Here is a 19433-nt window from a genome sequence, read left to right as displayed (position 1 = left end):
GTTTAATGAATTGGTTTTCATTACGATTGGCCTCAATCACACTTTCAACCCATGCATAAAAATAGATAAATAAACAGATTGTATCATATTGTAGCATTCTTCACGTTTGTTTTGTAGCATTTAACTAGCTAACGTTTTTTGGCAAAATTATTGAAAAATCAAATGAGATTTTTGCTTGCAGTTCATATTTAACTTTCCAATTTTATTAAAAAGTTATTCAGAAAGGATTACGGTGAGACAAGCGTATTTTAATCTATGGCTCGAAATGAGCAGAGATTTGTTTTCTTTGAATGGTATTTTTTAATGTGATGTTAGCCAATGGCAAAATCTTTTAACATAGTTTTAATTGTTTTTAACAGTGTTAGTATATAATTTTCATTATACAACATTAATTATATAATCTCAGTGTCTGTAGTTAAAATCGCTTTAATTGGTTTCTCACATTTCCACGGCAGGTATGTATCAATTCAGTCTCTGTCATGATCTTCTATTTTGTTATACCAGCATGGCTTCTGATGGCACTGTATCATGTTTGAATCTTTATTTTACAACAATTCAAAAAAGGTTTTCGTTCACGTCACTGTACATGGCTGAGTGGTCTAAGGGGGTATGCTCAGTTCAGAGTCTACAACTGTAGGTGTGGCTTCAAATCCCGCTTCCAAAATCCAGGTTTTTTTTACCCATCAAAATCGATTTTGGGTCTTTTCTCAGCAGACTCAAATCTCCTTAATGCTCTGCAGAGCTAATATAAATTTTAATGTAAATTTATGTCTCGTCTACCTCTGCAGTTATACTGCGAACACTGTAACTACTAAAGCATAAATGTGGTCATTGTATTTGTAGGTTATTGTTTGATCAGAGAAACTTTATCTTTATAATGAGTTTCAGTTAGTAAATCATAAAAATTGTTTGATAAACATTTGAAGCATTCTGAACACGTTAAAGCATCCAAGATATTGGAAGACACAATACAAAACTGATTGTTCGCAAATGAGGGCAATTACGATTGGTGTCCCACAAGGATCAATTTTAGGACCCCTCTTATTTTTAATTTTTATAAATGACTTAGTAAATGCTGCACCTGCTTTGGATTGTATTTTATTCGCAGATGACACCAATATATTTTCAACAGATAATTCTAAACTCCAAGAGGAATTAAATATTATTAATGAATGGTGCCTATCAAACAGACTCATTTTAAACAACAGTAAAACATTTCAAGTAGTTTTCAAAAATCCGTCTAAAAACACTCAAAATTATAATCTAAGCCTTTCTTTAAACAATTCTCAACTACAAATCAAAGATTCGACTCAATTTTTAGGTATCACGTTAGACAACAACTTGACTTTTAAAAAACACATCCAAAGTCTCATCAAAAAACTTAATTACATATTACTAATATTTCGTTTCATTCGCCCCTACCTAGACAAATCAACCATGATCAATTTGTACTACAGTTTTTTCTATTCTCTTTTAATTTATGGAATCGAGTTTTGGGGCCACGGCAACAAAACTGATTTAAACAAACTTTTAATCATGCAAAAAAAGGCAATCAGAATAATACTCAATTTTAAACCAAATCAAACAGTTTCCAAAAATTTTAAAATTTTAAAAATAATGCCAATTGAAATTTTATTCCAGTATCGCCTGCTAATGTTTTTAACAAATTCTTTCCCCATGGAAGAGTTGCAAGATTTTATGATAGATCATTGTCAAGATACCCGTTTAAAAAGTAAAAATCAATTAAAGTTGAAAAAGTGTTTGTCTTCTAAGGGACAGAGATCGATATTTTTTAGTGCAATGAAATTATATAATAAATTTTTGAGTGATTGTGCGGGCTCTGCTCCGGGTCAGCTGAAGGCGAAGTTGGTAGAGCGCCTGTGGGCGTCCTGGGACTGTCCTTCCTGACTCTGGTGCTCCGGAGTGTGCGCTTATCGCCGATTCTGTTTCTTTTCCTACTGCTTGCTGGGGCTGCCTTGACTTTAGCCTCTGGCTATCTGGCATGTCCTATTGCTACTCTGTGTATTTTTTACTCATATTGTCATGTTATTATTACGCAATAAAAATCAAATCAAATCAAATCAAAAATCAAAAACTAGTTCTTTGTGTACAGAATTTCTTATTAGCCTTAGTAATCATAAAAAATGATGTTTTTTTGTTACATGCCAAAAGAAATTACAATACAAAAATCAGGAACTATTTAGTGAGTTATATTTGAGGAGGAGTCAGAGAGTGCATTGAAATCTGTAGTAGCAGAAAGTTAACAAACCAAAACAAACAGTGATAGATGCAGTATGCTGGTGTCACAGAATAAAAAACTATGTTAGCCTTATGTGTGAAAGGACAAATACAAATATCCCAGGCATAGTCTATGGGGGATTTTTAAATTTGCAAGACAAATACAAAAACGATCAAGTTTGGGATAAAGAAATATGCTCAAAGATTTTGTGATGTGATTGCTGAAAGTGTGATGCGATGGAACACTAGATTGGCAGAACACAACTTTTAGTATAGATTTCTATAAAAGAAATATCCTTTCCCACGGCCGGTATGGCAAAAGAGCAAATATATATCAGCACCATTTATTAGACTCCAATGCATAAATCAAAAAAATAATTTTACAGTATTGGCCTGATCCAAATATTCAAAACACGGCCTGCCTTTTGAGATTTTGTGCTTACGCTTGCTAAACATAACTTTGTTAAAATCATCATCACATTTAGATGTTTGAGTTGTTGCAAGTCAGAGAATAAATGTACTGGTAATGCTTTAGTCTGTCATATTTTATAGTGGTCTGTATTGCAGCTTACAATGTCTGTCATTGTAATATTTTAGAAGAACTACTAGAAGTTTCATGAATTCATTCTTTGAAATATAATTTTCAACACGTCCAAATAAACACATTGATGAAAGCTAATATTTCTTACAGTTCTTGAGCAATATGGCTCATCTGACATATTCTCTTCTGGTCATTGATGTAATTATTATTAATCATACCTATAGTAACAGGCATGACTGTCCTTTCATCTGAAACCTTGATTAGATGTTCAGATAAAATATTGTGATAAGCAGGATTTAAACATACAACCTATTATATCAGCACAATTTATCAGACTATAATGTATAAATCAAAAAATACACTACAGTATTGGGCTGCACAAGATATTTTGCATTTGTGAAACACGTGAGAAAGGTCCGTTGATTCATTGCTCAGTGAATAGAAACAGCGTTTTTATCCTTTCATTTGCTGACACTCTGAGATGTACACCACAACCTTGCTTTTCCAGAGTAGAAAAAGTTTATATCTTACAAATTGCTAACAACTCTTACGAATTCAGTGAATCCGGGTTAATATTTACTGAATCGAGGCCAGGCACAAACAAAGTATGTTAGCATATTGCCCACTGTTGTGTACGGACACGTGCATCTACTCCCCCTAGAGATTCAGGCACCAATCCAATGTTTGCGAATTTCGGTTAAGGCCAATTCACAACTGGCGCATAAATCAGGCGCCTGAATGGATTGCTCCACTGAGAGTTGATGGTTGCTTAAAAACATGCTGCAATATCAGACAGCTTTGTTAGAATTGGCTAACATCCTAAGGAAGGCCCTGTCTATCCCACCCTAGTAGAAATAGGTTGATGACATAAAGCAATATTAACTTGAGCTGTGATAAAACAAATAACAATAAGGTACATCATGATCTCATATCTGACAGAAGTAAGAGCAGACGTGTCCTGTGAAAAAATACAGACAAAGGTAATTCTAGGGACAGCATAGATTTCAAACAAGGCTATGCACTAGAAGTAGACGGTAGCAACACTCTGGTCTTTAGATAGAGTCTGGACTTACTTACACTTAACCCTAAAGGTTGTGATAAAAATCTACAAAAATTTTATGAAATGATGATTATATTATTAATTTTAGAAAATAGTCAGCAGTTGCATATTATCTGTCATTAGGATGAGAACTTTAGAAAAATTGTGAATGCAGCCTGTTATAGGCAGTTGTAAATCCGAACACTAAATACTTATCTGGTTCAGGTGGTAGTCTGCATCTGTAGACTGATTTCGAGTTGAACTTCTGACTGGCAGGTTTTTTTCTGTCAAAACCAAGCAAGGTTTTTTAGCAGATTTAATTCCTATTTGGTTTTTCACAGTTTTAGTATATAATTTTGATTATACAACATTTTATAATCTCAGTGTCTCTATTTCAAATCGATTTAATTGGCTTCTCCGATCACCACGGCAGGTATGTATCAGTGCGCAGTCTCTGTAACAATCTTCTATTTCGTTATATCAGCATGGCTTTCTAATGGCACTGTATCATGTTTGGATCTCTATTCCAGAATTCAAAAAAATTTTGTGTTCACATCACTGTGCATGGCTGAGGAGTCTAAGAAGCTATGTTTAGGTCAGAGTCTACAACTGTAGGTGTGGTTTCAAATCCCGCTTCCAAAATTCAGGTTTATTTTACCTGTCAAAATCAATATTGGGTCTTTGCTAAGCAGACTCAAATCTCCTTAATGCTTTGCAGCGCTAGTATAAATTTTAATGTGAATTCATGTCTCGTCTGCCTCTACAGTTATACTGCCCACACTGTAACTACTAAAGCATAAACGTGGTCATCGTATTTGTAGATTTGATTAGAGAAACTCTATCCTTTATAATAATATTCGATTAGTAAATCATGATGTCATTTGATAAACATTTGAAGCATTCTGAACACGTTAAAGGATCTGAGATATAGGAAGGCACAATACAAAACTTGTTTTTCGTGTGTATAACTTCTTATTGGCGTTAGTTATCATAAAAACATGATGTTTTTTGTTACATGCCAAAAGAAATTACAATACAAAAATCAGGAACTATTTAGTGAGTTATATTTGAGGAGGAGTCAGAGAGTGCATTGAAATCTGTTGTAGCAGAAAGTTAACAAACCAAAACAAACAGTGATAGATGCAGTATGCTGGTGTCACAGAATAAAATACTATGTTAGTCTCATGTGTGAAAGGACAAATACAAATATTCTAGGCATAGTCTATGGAAGATTTTTAAATTTGCAACACAAATACAGAGGCGATCAAGTTTGGGATAAAGAAATATGCTCAAAGATTTTGTGATGTGATTGCTGAAAGTGTGATGAGCTGAAACACTAGATTGGCAGAACACAACTTTTAGTATAGATTTCTATAAAAGAAATATCCTTTCCCACGGCCGGTATGGCAAAAGGCGAAATATATATCAGCACCATTTATCAGACTACAATGCATAAATCAAAAAAATAATTTTACAGTATTGGCCTGCTCCAAATATTCAAAACACGGCCTGCCTTTTGAGATTTTGTGCTTATGCTTGCTAAACATAACTTTGTTAAAATCATCATCACATTTAGATGTTTGAATTGTTGCAAGTCAGAGAATAAATTTACTGGTAATGTTTTAGTCTGTCATATTTTATAGCGGTCTGTATTGCAGCTTACAATGTCTGTCATTGTAATATTTTAGAAGAACTACTAGAAGTTTCATGAATTCATTCTTTGAAATATAATTTTCAACACGTCCAAATAGACACATTGATGAAAGCTAATATTTCTTACAGTTCTTGAGCAATATGGCTCATCTGACATATTCTCTTCTGGTCATTGATGTAATTATTATTAATCATACCTATAGTAACAGGCATGACTGTCCTTTCATCTGAAACCTTGATTAGATGTTCAGATAAAATATTGTGATAAGCAGGATTTAAACATACAACCTATTATATCAGCACAATTTATCAGACTATAATGTATAAATCAAAAAATACACTACAGTATTGGGCTGCACAAGATATTTTGCATTTGTGAAACACGTGAGAAAGGTCCGTTGATTCATTGCTCAGTGAATAGAAACAGCGTTTTTATCCTTTCATTTGCTGACACTCTGAGATGTACACCACAACCTTGCTTTTCCAGAGTAGAAAAAGTTTATATCTTACAAATTGCTAACAACTCTTACGAATTCAGTGAATCCGGGTTAATATTTACTGAATCGAGGCCAGGCACAAACAAAGTATGTTAGCATATTGCCCACTGTTGTGTACGGACACGTGCATCTACTCCCCCTAGAGGTTAAGGCACCAATCTGATGTTTGCGAATCTCGGTTAAGGCCAATTCACAACTGGCGCGTAAATCAGGCGCCTGAATGGATTGCTCCACTGAGAGTTGATGGTTGCTTAAAAACATGCTGCAATATCAGACAGCCCTGTTAGAATTGGCTAACATCCTAAGGAAGGCCCTGTCTATCCCACCCTAGTAGAAATAGGTTGATGACATAAAGCAATATTAACTTGAGCTGTGATAAAACAAATAACAATAAGGTACATCATGATATCTTATCTGACAGAAGTAAGAGCAGACGTGTCCTGTGAGAAAATACAGACAAAGGTAATTCTAGGGACAGCATAGATTTCAAACAAGGCTATGCACTAGAAGTAGACGGTAGCAACACTCTGGTCTTTAGATAGAGTCTGGATTTACTTACACTTAACCCTAAAGGTTGTGATAAAAATCTACAAAAATTTTATGAAATGATGATTATATTATTAATTTTAGAAAATAGTCAGCAGTTGCATATTATCTGTCATTAGGATGAGAACTTTAGAAACATTGTGAATGCAGCCTGTTATAGGCAGTTGTAAATCCGAACACTAAATACTTATCTAGTTCAGGTGGTAGTCTGCATCTGTAGACTGATTTCGAGTTGAACTTCTGACTGGCAGGTTTTTTTCTGTCAAAACCAAGCAAGGTTTTTTAGCAGATTTAATTCCTATTTGGTTTTTCACAGTTTTTGTATATAATTTTGATTATACAACATTTTATAATCTCAGTGTCTCTATTTCAAATCGATTTAATTGGCTTCTCCGATCACCACGGCAGGTATGTATCAGTGCGCGGTCTCTGTAACAATCTTCTATTTCGTTATATCAGCATGGCTTTCTGATGGCACTGTATCATGTTTGGATCTCTACTCCACAATTCAAAAAAATTTTGTGTTCACATCACTGTGCATGGCTGAGGGGTCTAAGAGGCTATGTTTAGGTCAGAGTCTACAACTGTAGGTGTGGTTTCAAATCCCGCTTCCAAAATTCAGGTTTATTTTACCCGTCAAAATCAATATTGGGTCTTTGCTAAGCAGACTCAAATCTCCTTAATGCTTTGCAGCGCTAGTATAAATTTTAATGTGAATTCATGTCTCGTCTGCCTCTACAGTTATACTGCACACACTGTAACTACTAAAGCATAAACGTGGTCATCGTATTTGTAGATTTGATCAGAGAAACTCTATCCTTTATAATAATATTCGATTAGTAAATCATGATGTCATTTGATAAACATTTGAAGCATTCTGAACACATTAAAGGATCTGAGATATAGGAAGACACAATACAAAACTTGTTTTTCGTGTGTATAACTTCTTATTGGCGTTATTTATCATAAAAACATGATGTTTTTTGTTACATGCCAAAAGAAATTATAATACAAAAATCAGGAACTATTTAGTGAGTTATATTTGAGGAGGAGTCAGAGAGTGCATTGAAATCTGTAGTAGCAGAAAGTTAACAAACCAAAACAAACAGTGATAGATGCAGTATGCTGGTGTCACAGAATAAAAAACTATGTTAGCCTTATGTGTGAAAGGACAAATACAAATATCCCAGGCATAGTCTATGGAAGATTTTTAAATTTGCAACACAAATACAGAGACGATCAAGTTTGGGATAAAGAAATATGCTCAAAGATTTTGTGATGTGATTGCTGAAAGTGTGATGAGCTGAAACACTAGATACGCACTACACAAGTCTTAGTATAGATTTCTGCAAGAAGAATATCCTTTCCCGTGACCGGTATGGCAAAAGGCGAAATATATATCAGCACCATTTATCTGACTACAATGCATAAATCAAAAAACAATTTTACAGTATTGGCCTGCACAAAACATTAGCATTTGTGAAACATGTGAGGAATTTCTGATTCTTTGCACATTGAATCGCAACAGCGTTTTCATCTTTTCATTTGCTGACACTCTGAGATGTACACCACAACCTTGCTTTTCCAAGGTTAAAAGAGGTTTATATTTTACAATCGCTTGCAACTCTTACGGATTCACTGAATCCGGATTATTATATAATGAATCGAGGCCAGGCGCAAACAAAGCACGTTAGAAAATTGGCCTGCTGCTGAGTACGGACACATGCATCTACTCCCCTTGGAGATTTACTAATCAATAGTGAGAAAGCTTATCCAAGAGATTTGATTGTTTAGGTTTGGTATTAAGCATTGATACTAGATAGATTTGTTATTGCTAGATTTAATAGCTCTAACTGGACACAGGTTTTTAATAAAAGACAAACACATAGATTCATATAAATAGAATTACTTGGAGTTCAAAAAGCTGCCTATAGTCAGTAATTTGATTTCAGTTTATTTCTGTACCAGTAAATTCTCAGGGCAGTTCATCAAACAGTGACGCTGATAAATGAAGTGTGTTTAATGAATTGGTTTTCATTACGATCGGCCTCAATCACACTTTCGACACATGCATAATAGTAGATAAATAAACAGATTGTATCATATTGTAGAATTCTTCACGTTTGTTTCGTAGCATTAAACCAGCCAACATCTTTAGGCAAAATTATTGAAAAATCAATTTAGATTTTTGTTTGCAGTCGATATTTAATTTTCCAATTTTATTACAAATTTATTTAGGGAGGATAAGGGGAGACAAGCTTATTTTAATCTATGGCTCGAAATGAGCAAAGATTTGTTTTCTTTGAATAATATTTTCCCGTGTGATATAAGCGAAAGGTAAAATATTTTAACATAGTTTCAAGTGTTTTTCTGTTTAATTATCTATTTAATGATTTAACTTAAATCTGTATTTAAACAAAATGTTATCAAACTCATTTCATTTGTATTATATATTTATTTTAAGGCAAAAATCCTAACTTTCTTTAACACACAGTTCTTATTTTTGTATCCTAATTTTTTTTCCATTTGGTTCTTCCATTCGTTTAGTTTGAAATTAAAGCCTAAAGTATTCTTGAATTGGGCATAATAATATTATAGTAATAGTAATAATAGTAATGGTAGAGAAGTATCAAGACCTGGGAAGAGAAATATGAAGAATATGGAAAACATCAGCGACGGTAGTACCAATCGTCGTTGGAGCATTGGGAGAAGTGGCAAACCTGCACAAGCAAATGCACCTGCTGGACATAGAAAAAATTAAGTAGGTAGAATACAATTTTCTGCCCTACTAGGATCACCGAGGATACTGAGAAAAGTGGTGAATATCCAAGGTTAGTGGCCCCTAGCTCGATACCAATGTTTCACCGGCGGAGGAGTTGAAGAAATATGCAATAATAATAATAATAAACAATAATAACAGAAAAAGGAATTCAAGTGAACCCATGACAATGAGATTGGAAGCAGATTATGCAAAGCAAAACCATTACATAAATTCTTTACGTTAAAGATAGACTCGCCCAAAATTTATGTTAAAGGAAGTTTTAGATATAGGGTCTATCCCACAAGGCAGCGGAGGTTCAGTGAAGCGCCAGGCACCAATCCGATATTTGTGAATTTCTGTTAAGGCACTTAAATCATGAGACTGAATGGATTGCTCCACTGAGAGTTGATGCATGCTTCAATACATGTTGATATAGCAGACAGCCTTGTTAGGATTGGCTAACATCCTTAGGAAGCCCCTGTCTATCCCACCCTAGTAGAAATAGGTCGATGACAGAAAACAACACTAACTTGAGCTGTAATAAAACTAATAATAATAAGCTACAGAATGATCTCATATCTGACAGAAGTAAGAGCAGACGTGCCCTGTGAAAAAATGCAGTCTATTATATGCAGTTGTGAATCTGGATGCCAAATACTTATCTGGTTCAGGGGGCAGTCTGCATCTGTAGACTGAGATCCAGTTGAACTTCTGACTCGCAGGTTTTTCTCTGTCAAAACCAAGCAAGGTTTTTTAACAGATTTAAGTTTTATTTGTTTTTTAACAGTATTAGTACATAGTTTTAATTATACAACATTAATTTTATAATCTCAGTGTCTCTAGTTCAAATCGCTTTAATTGGCTTCTCAGATCCCCACGGCAGGTATGTATCAGTACATGGCCTCTGTAACAATCATTTATTTTGTTATACCAGCATGGCTTTCTGGTGGCACTGTATCATGTTTGGATCTTTATTCTACAATAATTCAAAGCAAAGTTTTTGCTCACATTACTGTGCATGGCTGAGTGGTATATGGGGCTGTGCTTAGGTCAGGGTTTACAAGTGTAGGTGTGGTTTCAAATCTTACTTCAAGCATCCTGTTGTTTCTGCGCATCAAAATTGATCTTGGGTCTTTTCTCAACAGACTCAAATATCCTTAATGCCCTGCAGCGTTAGTATACATTTTAATGTAAGTTCAATGCTTGTCTATCTAGTTATAACGTACTCTCTGCAACTACTAAAACATGAAGGTAGTTATCATATTTGTAAGTTATCATTCGATCAGATAAACTCTATCATTTATAATGAGTTTCAATTAGTAAATCATAAAGTTGTTTGATAAACATTTGAAGCATTCAGAAGGATCCAAGATATTGGAAGGCACAATACAAAACTTTTTCTTTGTGTGTAGAACTTCTTATTAGCCTTAGTAATTATCCACAAACTGATGTTTTTGTTACATAACAAACCAAATGATGTTTTTGTGACATGCTAAAAGAACTTACAATACAAAAATCAGGAACTACATGTATTTAGTGAGTTGAACAAACATGTTTGAAAAGTTGGTAATCTAATGGTATTGTAGAGGAGTCGGAGAGTGCATTGAAAGCTGTAGTAACAGAAAGTTAATAAACTGAAAAAGACAAAGATGGATGCAGTATGTTGTGTCACGGAGTAAAAAGCGATGCCTTTCTTAAGTGTGGAAGGACAAATACAAGTATTCTGAGCATAGTTTATGCAAGATTTTTAAATTTGCAACACAAATACAGATACGATCAAGTTTGGGATAAAGAAATATACTCAAAGATTTTGTGATGTGATTGGTAAAAGTGTGATGAGCTGAAACACTAGATACGCACTACACAAGTCTTAGTATAGATTTCTGGAAGAGTAATATTCTTTCCACGGTCGGTATGGCAAAAGGGGAAATATATATTAGCACCATTTATCAGACTACAATGCATAAATCAAAAAATAATTTACAGTATCGGCCTGCACAAAACATTAGCATTTGTGAAACATGTGAGGAATTTCTGATTCATTGCTCAGTGAATCACAACAGCATTTTCATCTTTTCATTTGCTGACACTCTGAGATGTACACCACAACCTTACCTTTCCAAGGTTAAAAGAGGTTTATATTTTACAAATTGCTTGCAACTCTTACGGATTCACTAAATCCGGATTATGATATAATGAATCAGGCGAGGCACAAACAAAGCATGTTAGTATATTGGCCTGCTGCTGAGTGCGGACACATGCATCTACTCTCTTTGGAGATTTGCTAATCAATAGTGAGAAAGCGTATGTATCTGAGAGATTTGATTGTTTGAGCTTGATATTAAGCATTGATACTAGATAGGTTTGTTATTGCAAGATTTAATAGCTTTAACTGGACACAGGTTTTCACTAAAAGACAAAAACTGAGATTCATATAAATGGAACTACTTGGAGTTCTCAAAGCTACTTATAGTCAGTAATTTGATTTCAGTTTATTTCTGTACCAGTCAATTCTCAGGGCAATTTATCACACAGTGCAGCTGATAAATGAAATGTGTTTAATGAACTGGTTTTCATTTTGATTGGCCTCAATTGCACTTTCAACCCATGCATAAAAATAGATAAATAAACAGATTGTATCATATTGTAGCATTCTTTACGTTTGTTTCGTAGCATTATACTAGCTAAAATTTTTTGGCAAAATTACTGAAAAATCAAGTCAGATTTTTGCTTGCAGTCTAATTTTAATTTTCCAATATTATTACAAAATTTTGACCCTGGCAAGCTTATCTTAATCTATGGCTCAAAATAAGTGAAGATTTGTTTTTCTTGTGAATAGTATTTTTTCATGTGATGTTAACCAAAAGTAAAATATTTTAACAGGGTTTCAAGCATTTTTGGTTTATTTGTCTATTTAATGATTTAATTTAATTGTGTTTTTAAACTAAATGTTATTAAACTAATTTCACTTGTATATAGTATTATTTGTTTTTTATTATTTTAAGGCTAAAATCAAAACTTTCTTTAACACACAGTTCTTATTTCTGTATCTTATATTTAGTTTTTCCTTTTTTTTCCATGTTTTTATTTTACATTTAAAACCTAAATTGTTCTTGAATTGGACATAATAACCATAATAATAATAATAAAAACAATAATAATAGAAACAGTAATAATAATATTAGTATGACATAATGAAGCTGTTGGGGGACTTTAATAATCAGACTGATATATTAATAGAGACCAGGAGACTAGGTTTAGTATTAATCAACAAAGAAACAACAGAGGATCAGATTATTGATATAACAATCCCATAAGATGCCAGAGTAGAGAGGAAGTAAGATGGAAAAAAGGAATAGTATGAAAAGCTGGAACTTGAGCGTCAAATGTCGTGGAAAGTTCAACTAAAAGTGAAACCTATAGTGATTGGGTCACTTAGGACATTATTCATCCATTTCATATCTCACTGAGGTCTGCGTTGAACTGTCTTTCAAAACAATTAAGAAAATAGTGCTGTTAGGAACTGCCAAGGTTTTAAGGAAGGCTCTTGAGTAGAAGAAATCAGTCAATTGATAACTTTTTGGCTTCAAGCTAAAGCCTAGACCCACTATCAACCACTTGGTTGTCAAGACGGTTTATATGATAGTAATAATCTTTTGAATACCCCCGTCTAGTCATGCCGGTAACAGGATAATAATAGTGAGATGCCTGGTTCTCTTACACCCTCACTCTTGGGCGCCATGAATTAAATGAATAGCCATGATTAGCATGGCTATTCATCTCATTCACATTGTTATTCTGATTTTCATCGTTTGTTTCATCAAAGTTTATGAGTTGTTGATTTTCATCCAGGGTTTTCTCTTATAGCCCTTGATCCTGTCAATGATCTATTCCACAGGGCAATAGGTTTTGTTTTCTTCAATGGTTATCTTTATTAACCCTTGATTATTTACAGGTTTAACCCACAGGGCAGCAGAGGTCCAGTAAAGCGAATAGTTGTGAATCTCTCTAAAGGCCAATCCACAACTGAGATCTCTACTGAAATCTGATGTGAGGAAATAGCTGTGGTTCAGCAGACAGCCTTGTTAAGATCATAAAACATCCTTAGGAAAGTCCTGTTCATCCCAGCCTAGTAAAACTATGTTGATGACAGAAAAATAACACTAGTTTAAGCTGTGATAAAACGAATAACAATAATAATGTTATTAATATAATAAGGATAATAATAATAAACCAACAATAATAATAATAATATGCCACAGAATGATTTTTATACCTGGCAGAAGCAATAGCAAACGTGTCCTGTGAAATAATACAGAAAATGGAAATTCTAGGGACAGCTTAGGCTGTGATAACAAGCTCCAAAAATATTAATAAACAATGATTATGGCGAAATAGTATGGAGAGAGTATGCCGAGATGGAAAAAATATATCAACACTGTTTATCAGACTACAATGCATAAATCAAAAAATACACTATAGTATTTGCGTGCACAAAATATTTTGCATTTGTAAAAAACACGAGAATGTTCTATTGATTCATTGCTCATGGAATCACAACAGCGTTCTCATCCTTTCATTTGCTGACACTCTGAGATGTACACCGCAACCTTGCCTTTCCAAGGTTAGAAAAAGTTCACATTTTACAAATTACTTGCAACTCTTACGGATTCAGTGAATCCGTATTATTCTGTAATGAATCCAGACCAGGCACAAACAAAGTATGTAGGTATATTGGCCTACTGCGGAGTACGGACACGTGCATATGCTCCCCTTGGAGATTTGCTAATCAATAGCGAGAAAGCGTATCAGAGAGATTTGATTGTTGGGGCCCAATATTAGGAATTGATACTAGGGCAGAGTGCATTGTCATCGTTTCTATTGTTCGCATTGATTAACTGTTTGTGTAGGTCCGTGTCCTTCGTGGGGGAGAGAGAATGTTTGTTTAGGAATGTTTAGGAACATCCGATTATGCGTAATAAACTCTCGGAGTTGTTCCAAAAATGCCAATCAATCTTGACTGGCAATATTGAAAGAATGCTTTTGTTTAAATATCTATGCATATGTACTGACTCTTCTCAATGAATACATGTTTACTTGCTTCTTCCATTTTTAGCATATTTGTGTTGACTTTCTAGTTTCATTATATTCATGTCAGCTATTTTGGCTCCATGACAAACAGCACTTGTTTAATCACAAGTATTTTAGGCTTGTTTGTCTTGGCATGCAAACTATCTTTTGTATCAGGCTTTTTATGTGTCTATTAGAACAACAAATATAAATCTAATTTGCCTCCAAGCATATGCTTAGCATGGAAACAGCTTCAATGAGAAGAATCTCTCACTAAGGGTTTGCGCAAAGAATTTGAGCGTGGAAGACTGTTTGCAGTTATCACTTTAATCATGAAACTGTGTCATCTGTAAGCATCGTGTTCTGTGAACAAAATAAGCTCAGCAGTTGTAGTAATAGACATAATGTATTTCAAAAAATTTTAGTTAGACATCAAGGTACAAGCAAAATCTAGTAATACTGTTCATATGCACAGAGCATTAAAATATCATTTGAACCGGGAAATGTGAGTACAAAAAAAGCATTACACTATACCGAGCATCATTGTAATTGATCAACTGGCATGCTAGTTTCAAAACCTTCATACCAGCTACCAGATGATATGTTAGTTGCTCGACAGGCATGTTAGTTACTCGACAGGCATGTTAGTTACCAGCCACATGTTAGGCGACCATTCATATTAATGATGTAACTTATTTCGAATAATGTTTGATTTCCTTCGATGATTGGGGAAATACAACGGTGATCTCTCAAATACTCCAAACATTGAATCTTGATGAGCAAACTGTAGAGGTCTTGAGGGACGAATTGACCTATATTCAACAGCTACATTGAGTCCATTTGAAATGCTACGAGTCGAACTATGAGAGTCCGTAATAGTATGGCTAGACTTGACAGAGTCGGTATCTGCATGCCGTGACTTCTCATGTTGTTTGTACGCTTCCGCATGAGCTTTGGATGAATTTGCAAAGTCATGTGATTGCCTTGACTGTGTTGTTGCCGATACAGTTGCAGAGTCGGAATGAGATGAGCTAGAACCTTCTGTTTGCGTATGTTCTTGTTTTGTCGTGTCACTTTCTTTAGATTTTTCATCAGAAGTTTGTTCTGAAGGACAGTTGCAAACTTGCTTACCCAAAATCTGCTTTTGGGTGAAGAAGACGGACTCTTCAGAGAAATTGCTTTTACTGGAATAATGACTAGATAAACTTTGTCCGCAACTGCTAGCATAAGACCTCTCGGAAAATCCGCTGTCACGGTTTCCCTGCTTTTGCTCCAATTTTCCTTTGGATGCGGTCGTTCGGGTAAAGCTTGTCTTACTCTCGGTGTCTGAGTTCAAACTATTTGTAGAGTCATATATGTGTTGCTCTGCAAACAAAACTAATTTTCATTATATAATGCAAATGCCAAAGCATTTGAAATAGCCAATAAGGAAAAGTTATATATTGTTTATCAGCCTGCGCAATAAAACTACACAGGTTTCTGCTTACCTAAGGAAGGTGATAACTCCTTTCCCAACTGTCGAACAAAACTTCTCACTGTGTCAATTTCTTCATTTTGTTTCTAAAATGACAAATATCAACATTATAATCACCTTCAAATGCATAATTTCTCAATTCGCATAAAGAGTAGGGAAAGCAAACAGACAAGCATAGATAAAACCAACCTTCATGTCAAGATGTGCATTGGCTATTGTCGTTGCATCACATTTTAACAGTCTATGAATAAGCAGCTTTCGTTCTTCGTATAGTTCACTTATTGTTGGGTCTCTGCACCTTCCCACCAACTCTTGGGTAAGCCTCGGAACACAGTCTATTGCCAGCATTTTATCGGTTTCTGCAAATGTTTATATGAATAGATAAAATAACTGAAATAGTGACATAATTTAAAAGTTAATATGTTGCATTAGTCAAACATAACTTTGATTACACCAGCAAACAAATATATTATGTATATAGGTTTAGGCTCAGTTTTGTCAGATGACATAAGGTCAGCTCAGAAGAACTTGTAGCCTTTCAAATGGTGCAAGCGGCAGCAGGCAGCAGGTATATACTTTTATAGTATAACTATATAATTCTATAGTATAACTATATACTTCTATATAGTCTCAAGGTTTGTTAAGGATCTTTGCGTTTACTTTACTATTAATAATATGCTGGCAGTCCCATGCGCTGGGAAAAATCTTTATGTGTAGTAGTTATGTGCACAACTATTCTGCACCAAGATGGTTGAGTTGGTCAGATGGTAGAGAGCTTAGCTGGAAATCCAAATATCCGCAAAACAATCTGTTCTCCTAACGCTCTTAGTGTGGCTTTGGCTCTTATTATAGTAAATATTTAGATATAAATGTTATATAGATATAACTTGTTAACATTACTGTCCTAAACATATAAGTTCAGTATACTTACATTTCAATAGAAGATTTTGTAATAACTCAAAAGTACGTTAGCAATGTAAAGCCGGTTGATGCGTTTCCACCGGGGTTGCAATATAGAATGAACTGTAGTACGCGGTTATAGGGTATATTAAAAGATAATTTGGTGGGAGGGGGTAACCATCGATTAGTAATCTTTTCATGGCTTTGTTGTGAGCAAATCACGACTAATTCAATATTCAGTGTGTAACTCCGCAACCATCGAATCAATACCATTTCTCACACACTTTCGACCTCACGCATTGCTCTCCTCTGTTCAGCTAGCAGTTGGCTGATAGCCTGAGAACTTGATGTTGCTCATAAGTGGTGAATACATGAAAATCACTTGCCTGCCCATTGTTTTATAGTATCAATGGCATTAAGAATCTTGGTTATTTATGCTCGAATGAAAGGTATCGATGAAATATTGAATACTCGTCAGTCTATTAGAGGAAGACCCATTTGAGTTGTGAGTATAATATTGATTCGTCGTCTCTTTCATCTTTACTCATCTTTATTATCGCAACAATTGGTCATTTCTAGTTTCATTATAAGAAGTAACACCTCCACAGGTGCATCTTACCTGGAGGGTAAAACATTGCACCCAACAGCAATAGCCTTTTAAACAATAGATCATACCATTACAAGAGTGTTTTATAAAATAAACTTCAAATTTCAAGTTTAGAAAAACAAATTGATTGTAGAGCTGCAAATTTTTACTGCAGTCATAAAAAGAATTTTTTGTTACATCGCTAACCATAGAGATGTATTCCAAAAACTCTGCACAGCTCTTAATATTTTACATTTGATAAAGAGCATCGATTGTCTGCGTCGATCATTAGAATTAAACTATGATAAACTATGCTAGTTGTGTGAATTACATGTCAAAAGGAAACAAGGCAGGACAACTTCACAAATTCCAACAAATCTTTGAAAATCTTTACTATAATAATAGCTGTGTCTGTCCACCCTCCGTGTCTGAAGCCATGTTAACAGTTTAGAAAAAAGATCCTACCCGCATAGGATAAAAACACACATAATTAAAGTCACCCAGCACCATTGGACCACCTCTCAACATCAAGGAATAATTGTGTACAAACTTATTACACCAAATGATCTCTCACGGTGCATGAGAGTGCTTTATTTGTATTTATCATAGAGAGAGCAGCTGCATTAAACGCATTAGACCTGAACTGCGTCATTTCAGTGCACTACGCAGTAATTTTGCAGTGCATTACAACTTTCTAGTGAGAAGTAAACATTTAATGCTACTACAAAATGCCCACTGCAATCTATTGTGCATTTACTTCCATGACGCATTAATTAAAACTCAGCAGTTCATGCATACTGGGAATCCGCATTTTGTTTAATTTGAAACTGCACGTGTACTACAACTGTGTTTAGTATGGAGTTAATACTGTAGACTAAATCACACTGCTGGCTGACTTTCCAGACACCTGTACTGCACTGTACATAATTGTCAGATGCTCAGCACAGCAAGCTCATGAACTTGTGGCTTAATTTCTAAATCATTTTAGAATAGGAACTCGGGTATTTTCACTGTTCCAATAAAAAAAATTACAGTCTTTGTATTATATTTTCATCAGGGTTGTGACCAGTGCAAAAAATCATCAATTTGCACTGATAAGTAAGTATTCACCGATGACCAGACATAAGATGCTAAATGCAGTGGTAGTGTTGCTAGTACACATTTGGAAGCGCTAGATGCAGCAAAAAATTTTGCAATACACTGCACATACATAGACAGCACATTTTCATGAAAACTCATCCCAGAATCAATCATTGAGTTAACCTTGGCACAACCACAACACAATTGAAAAATGCGAATGCTGCTCAAACTTGAATATGAGTAGGCACACAAATTGATCACAATTGGCATGATGTATAATTATAGTTTAAATGAAAACCTGTTATAGTTTTACTTATATAATTTCAATGAGAATACAATATAAAGACTCAAATTTTAGCAATTGTAACAGTAATGTCTGTCCCCTACTCTAAAATAACATTGGAATTAAAGTGCAAGTCCATGCTCCTGCTAGCAATCGCATTTGACAATTTCATGCAATGCTGTACACACGCTTGGAAAGTCAGCGCTGTCAGTTGATTCACAGAATGAAATTCATACTAACGCACAGTTGCAGTAGCCAACTCGTGCAGCTTCAAGTTTTGAACCATGTGCATTCCTTTTGTAAGCATGGATTACTGGCTTTCAAGTAACGCGTCATCGAAGCAAATGCGCAGTAGATCACAGTAGGCAATTCGCAGTAGGAGCGCAGTTGCAGTAGCGCCTGATGTGATCAAATTGTTTGCCCACTCTTACTCAGAAGTGAGCATTATTCACATCTTGCAATATTTTTATGGTTTCAACCAAGTCAACTCAATAGTTGACTCTGTGATGAAAATATGCTATGTATAGGGTAACACAAAGGTTCTTAGTGCATGTAGCGCTGCGAAACGTGCACTAGGAAAACTTCCACTGACTGCACCACTGCACATTATGCAGTAAGCAATACTGCGTATTAGAAAATAGTTGTATTGCATGGATTCTGCAAGTAGTTGATTCTTTGGTAGTAGGGGCCGAAACTGCTGAGATGAAATTATTTCATCTTACCGTCGATGCCATCGGTTCACGGTTCACATAATCGACGATGAAC

General features: G+C 34.8%; 1 protein-coding gene across 1 annotated transcript; it reads right to left on the bottom strand.

Moving 5' to 3' along the window:
• Positions 1-15024: 15024 nt before the first annotated feature.
• Positions 15025-17354, bottom strand: LOC137402316 (uncharacterized). The gene is made up of 4 exons (XM_068088814.1): positions 17339-17354; positions 16009-16178; positions 15833-15905; positions 15025-15710 (listed from the first exon to the last, which is right to left on the bottom strand). The coding sequence occupies exons 1-4, from the start codon at positions 17352-17354 to the stop codon at positions 15025-15027; spliced, it is 945 nt and encodes a 314-aa protein (XP_067944915.1).
• Between the last annotated feature and the right edge of the window lie 2079 nt (positions 17355-19433).

The sequence above is a fragment of the Watersipora subatra genome, chromosome 8 (assembly GCF_963576615.1).
Source record: "Watersipora subatra chromosome 8, tzWatSuba1.1, whole genome shotgun sequence".
In the NCBI taxonomy this organism is placed as follows: Eukaryota; Metazoa; Bryozoa; class Gymnolaemata; order Cheilostomatida; family Watersiporidae; genus Watersipora; species Watersipora subatra.
Note: the sequence above shows the minus strand (reverse complement) of the source record. Positions and strands in the feature narration are given on the sequence as shown.

What these genes read in the sequence shown, in the direction of transcription:
- LOC137402316 (XM_068088814.1), bottom strand. An exon ending in ATGCACATCTTGACATGAAG is followed by an intron (nt 15,906 to 16,008) that starts GTTGGTTTTATC and finishes TTGTCATTTTAG; the next exon opens with AAACAAAATGAAGAAATTGA. An exon ending in GGAGTTATCACCTTCCTTAG is followed by an intron (nt 15,711 to 15,832) that starts GTAAGCAGAAAC and finishes TTTTGTTTGCAG; the next exon opens with AGCAACACATATATGACTCT.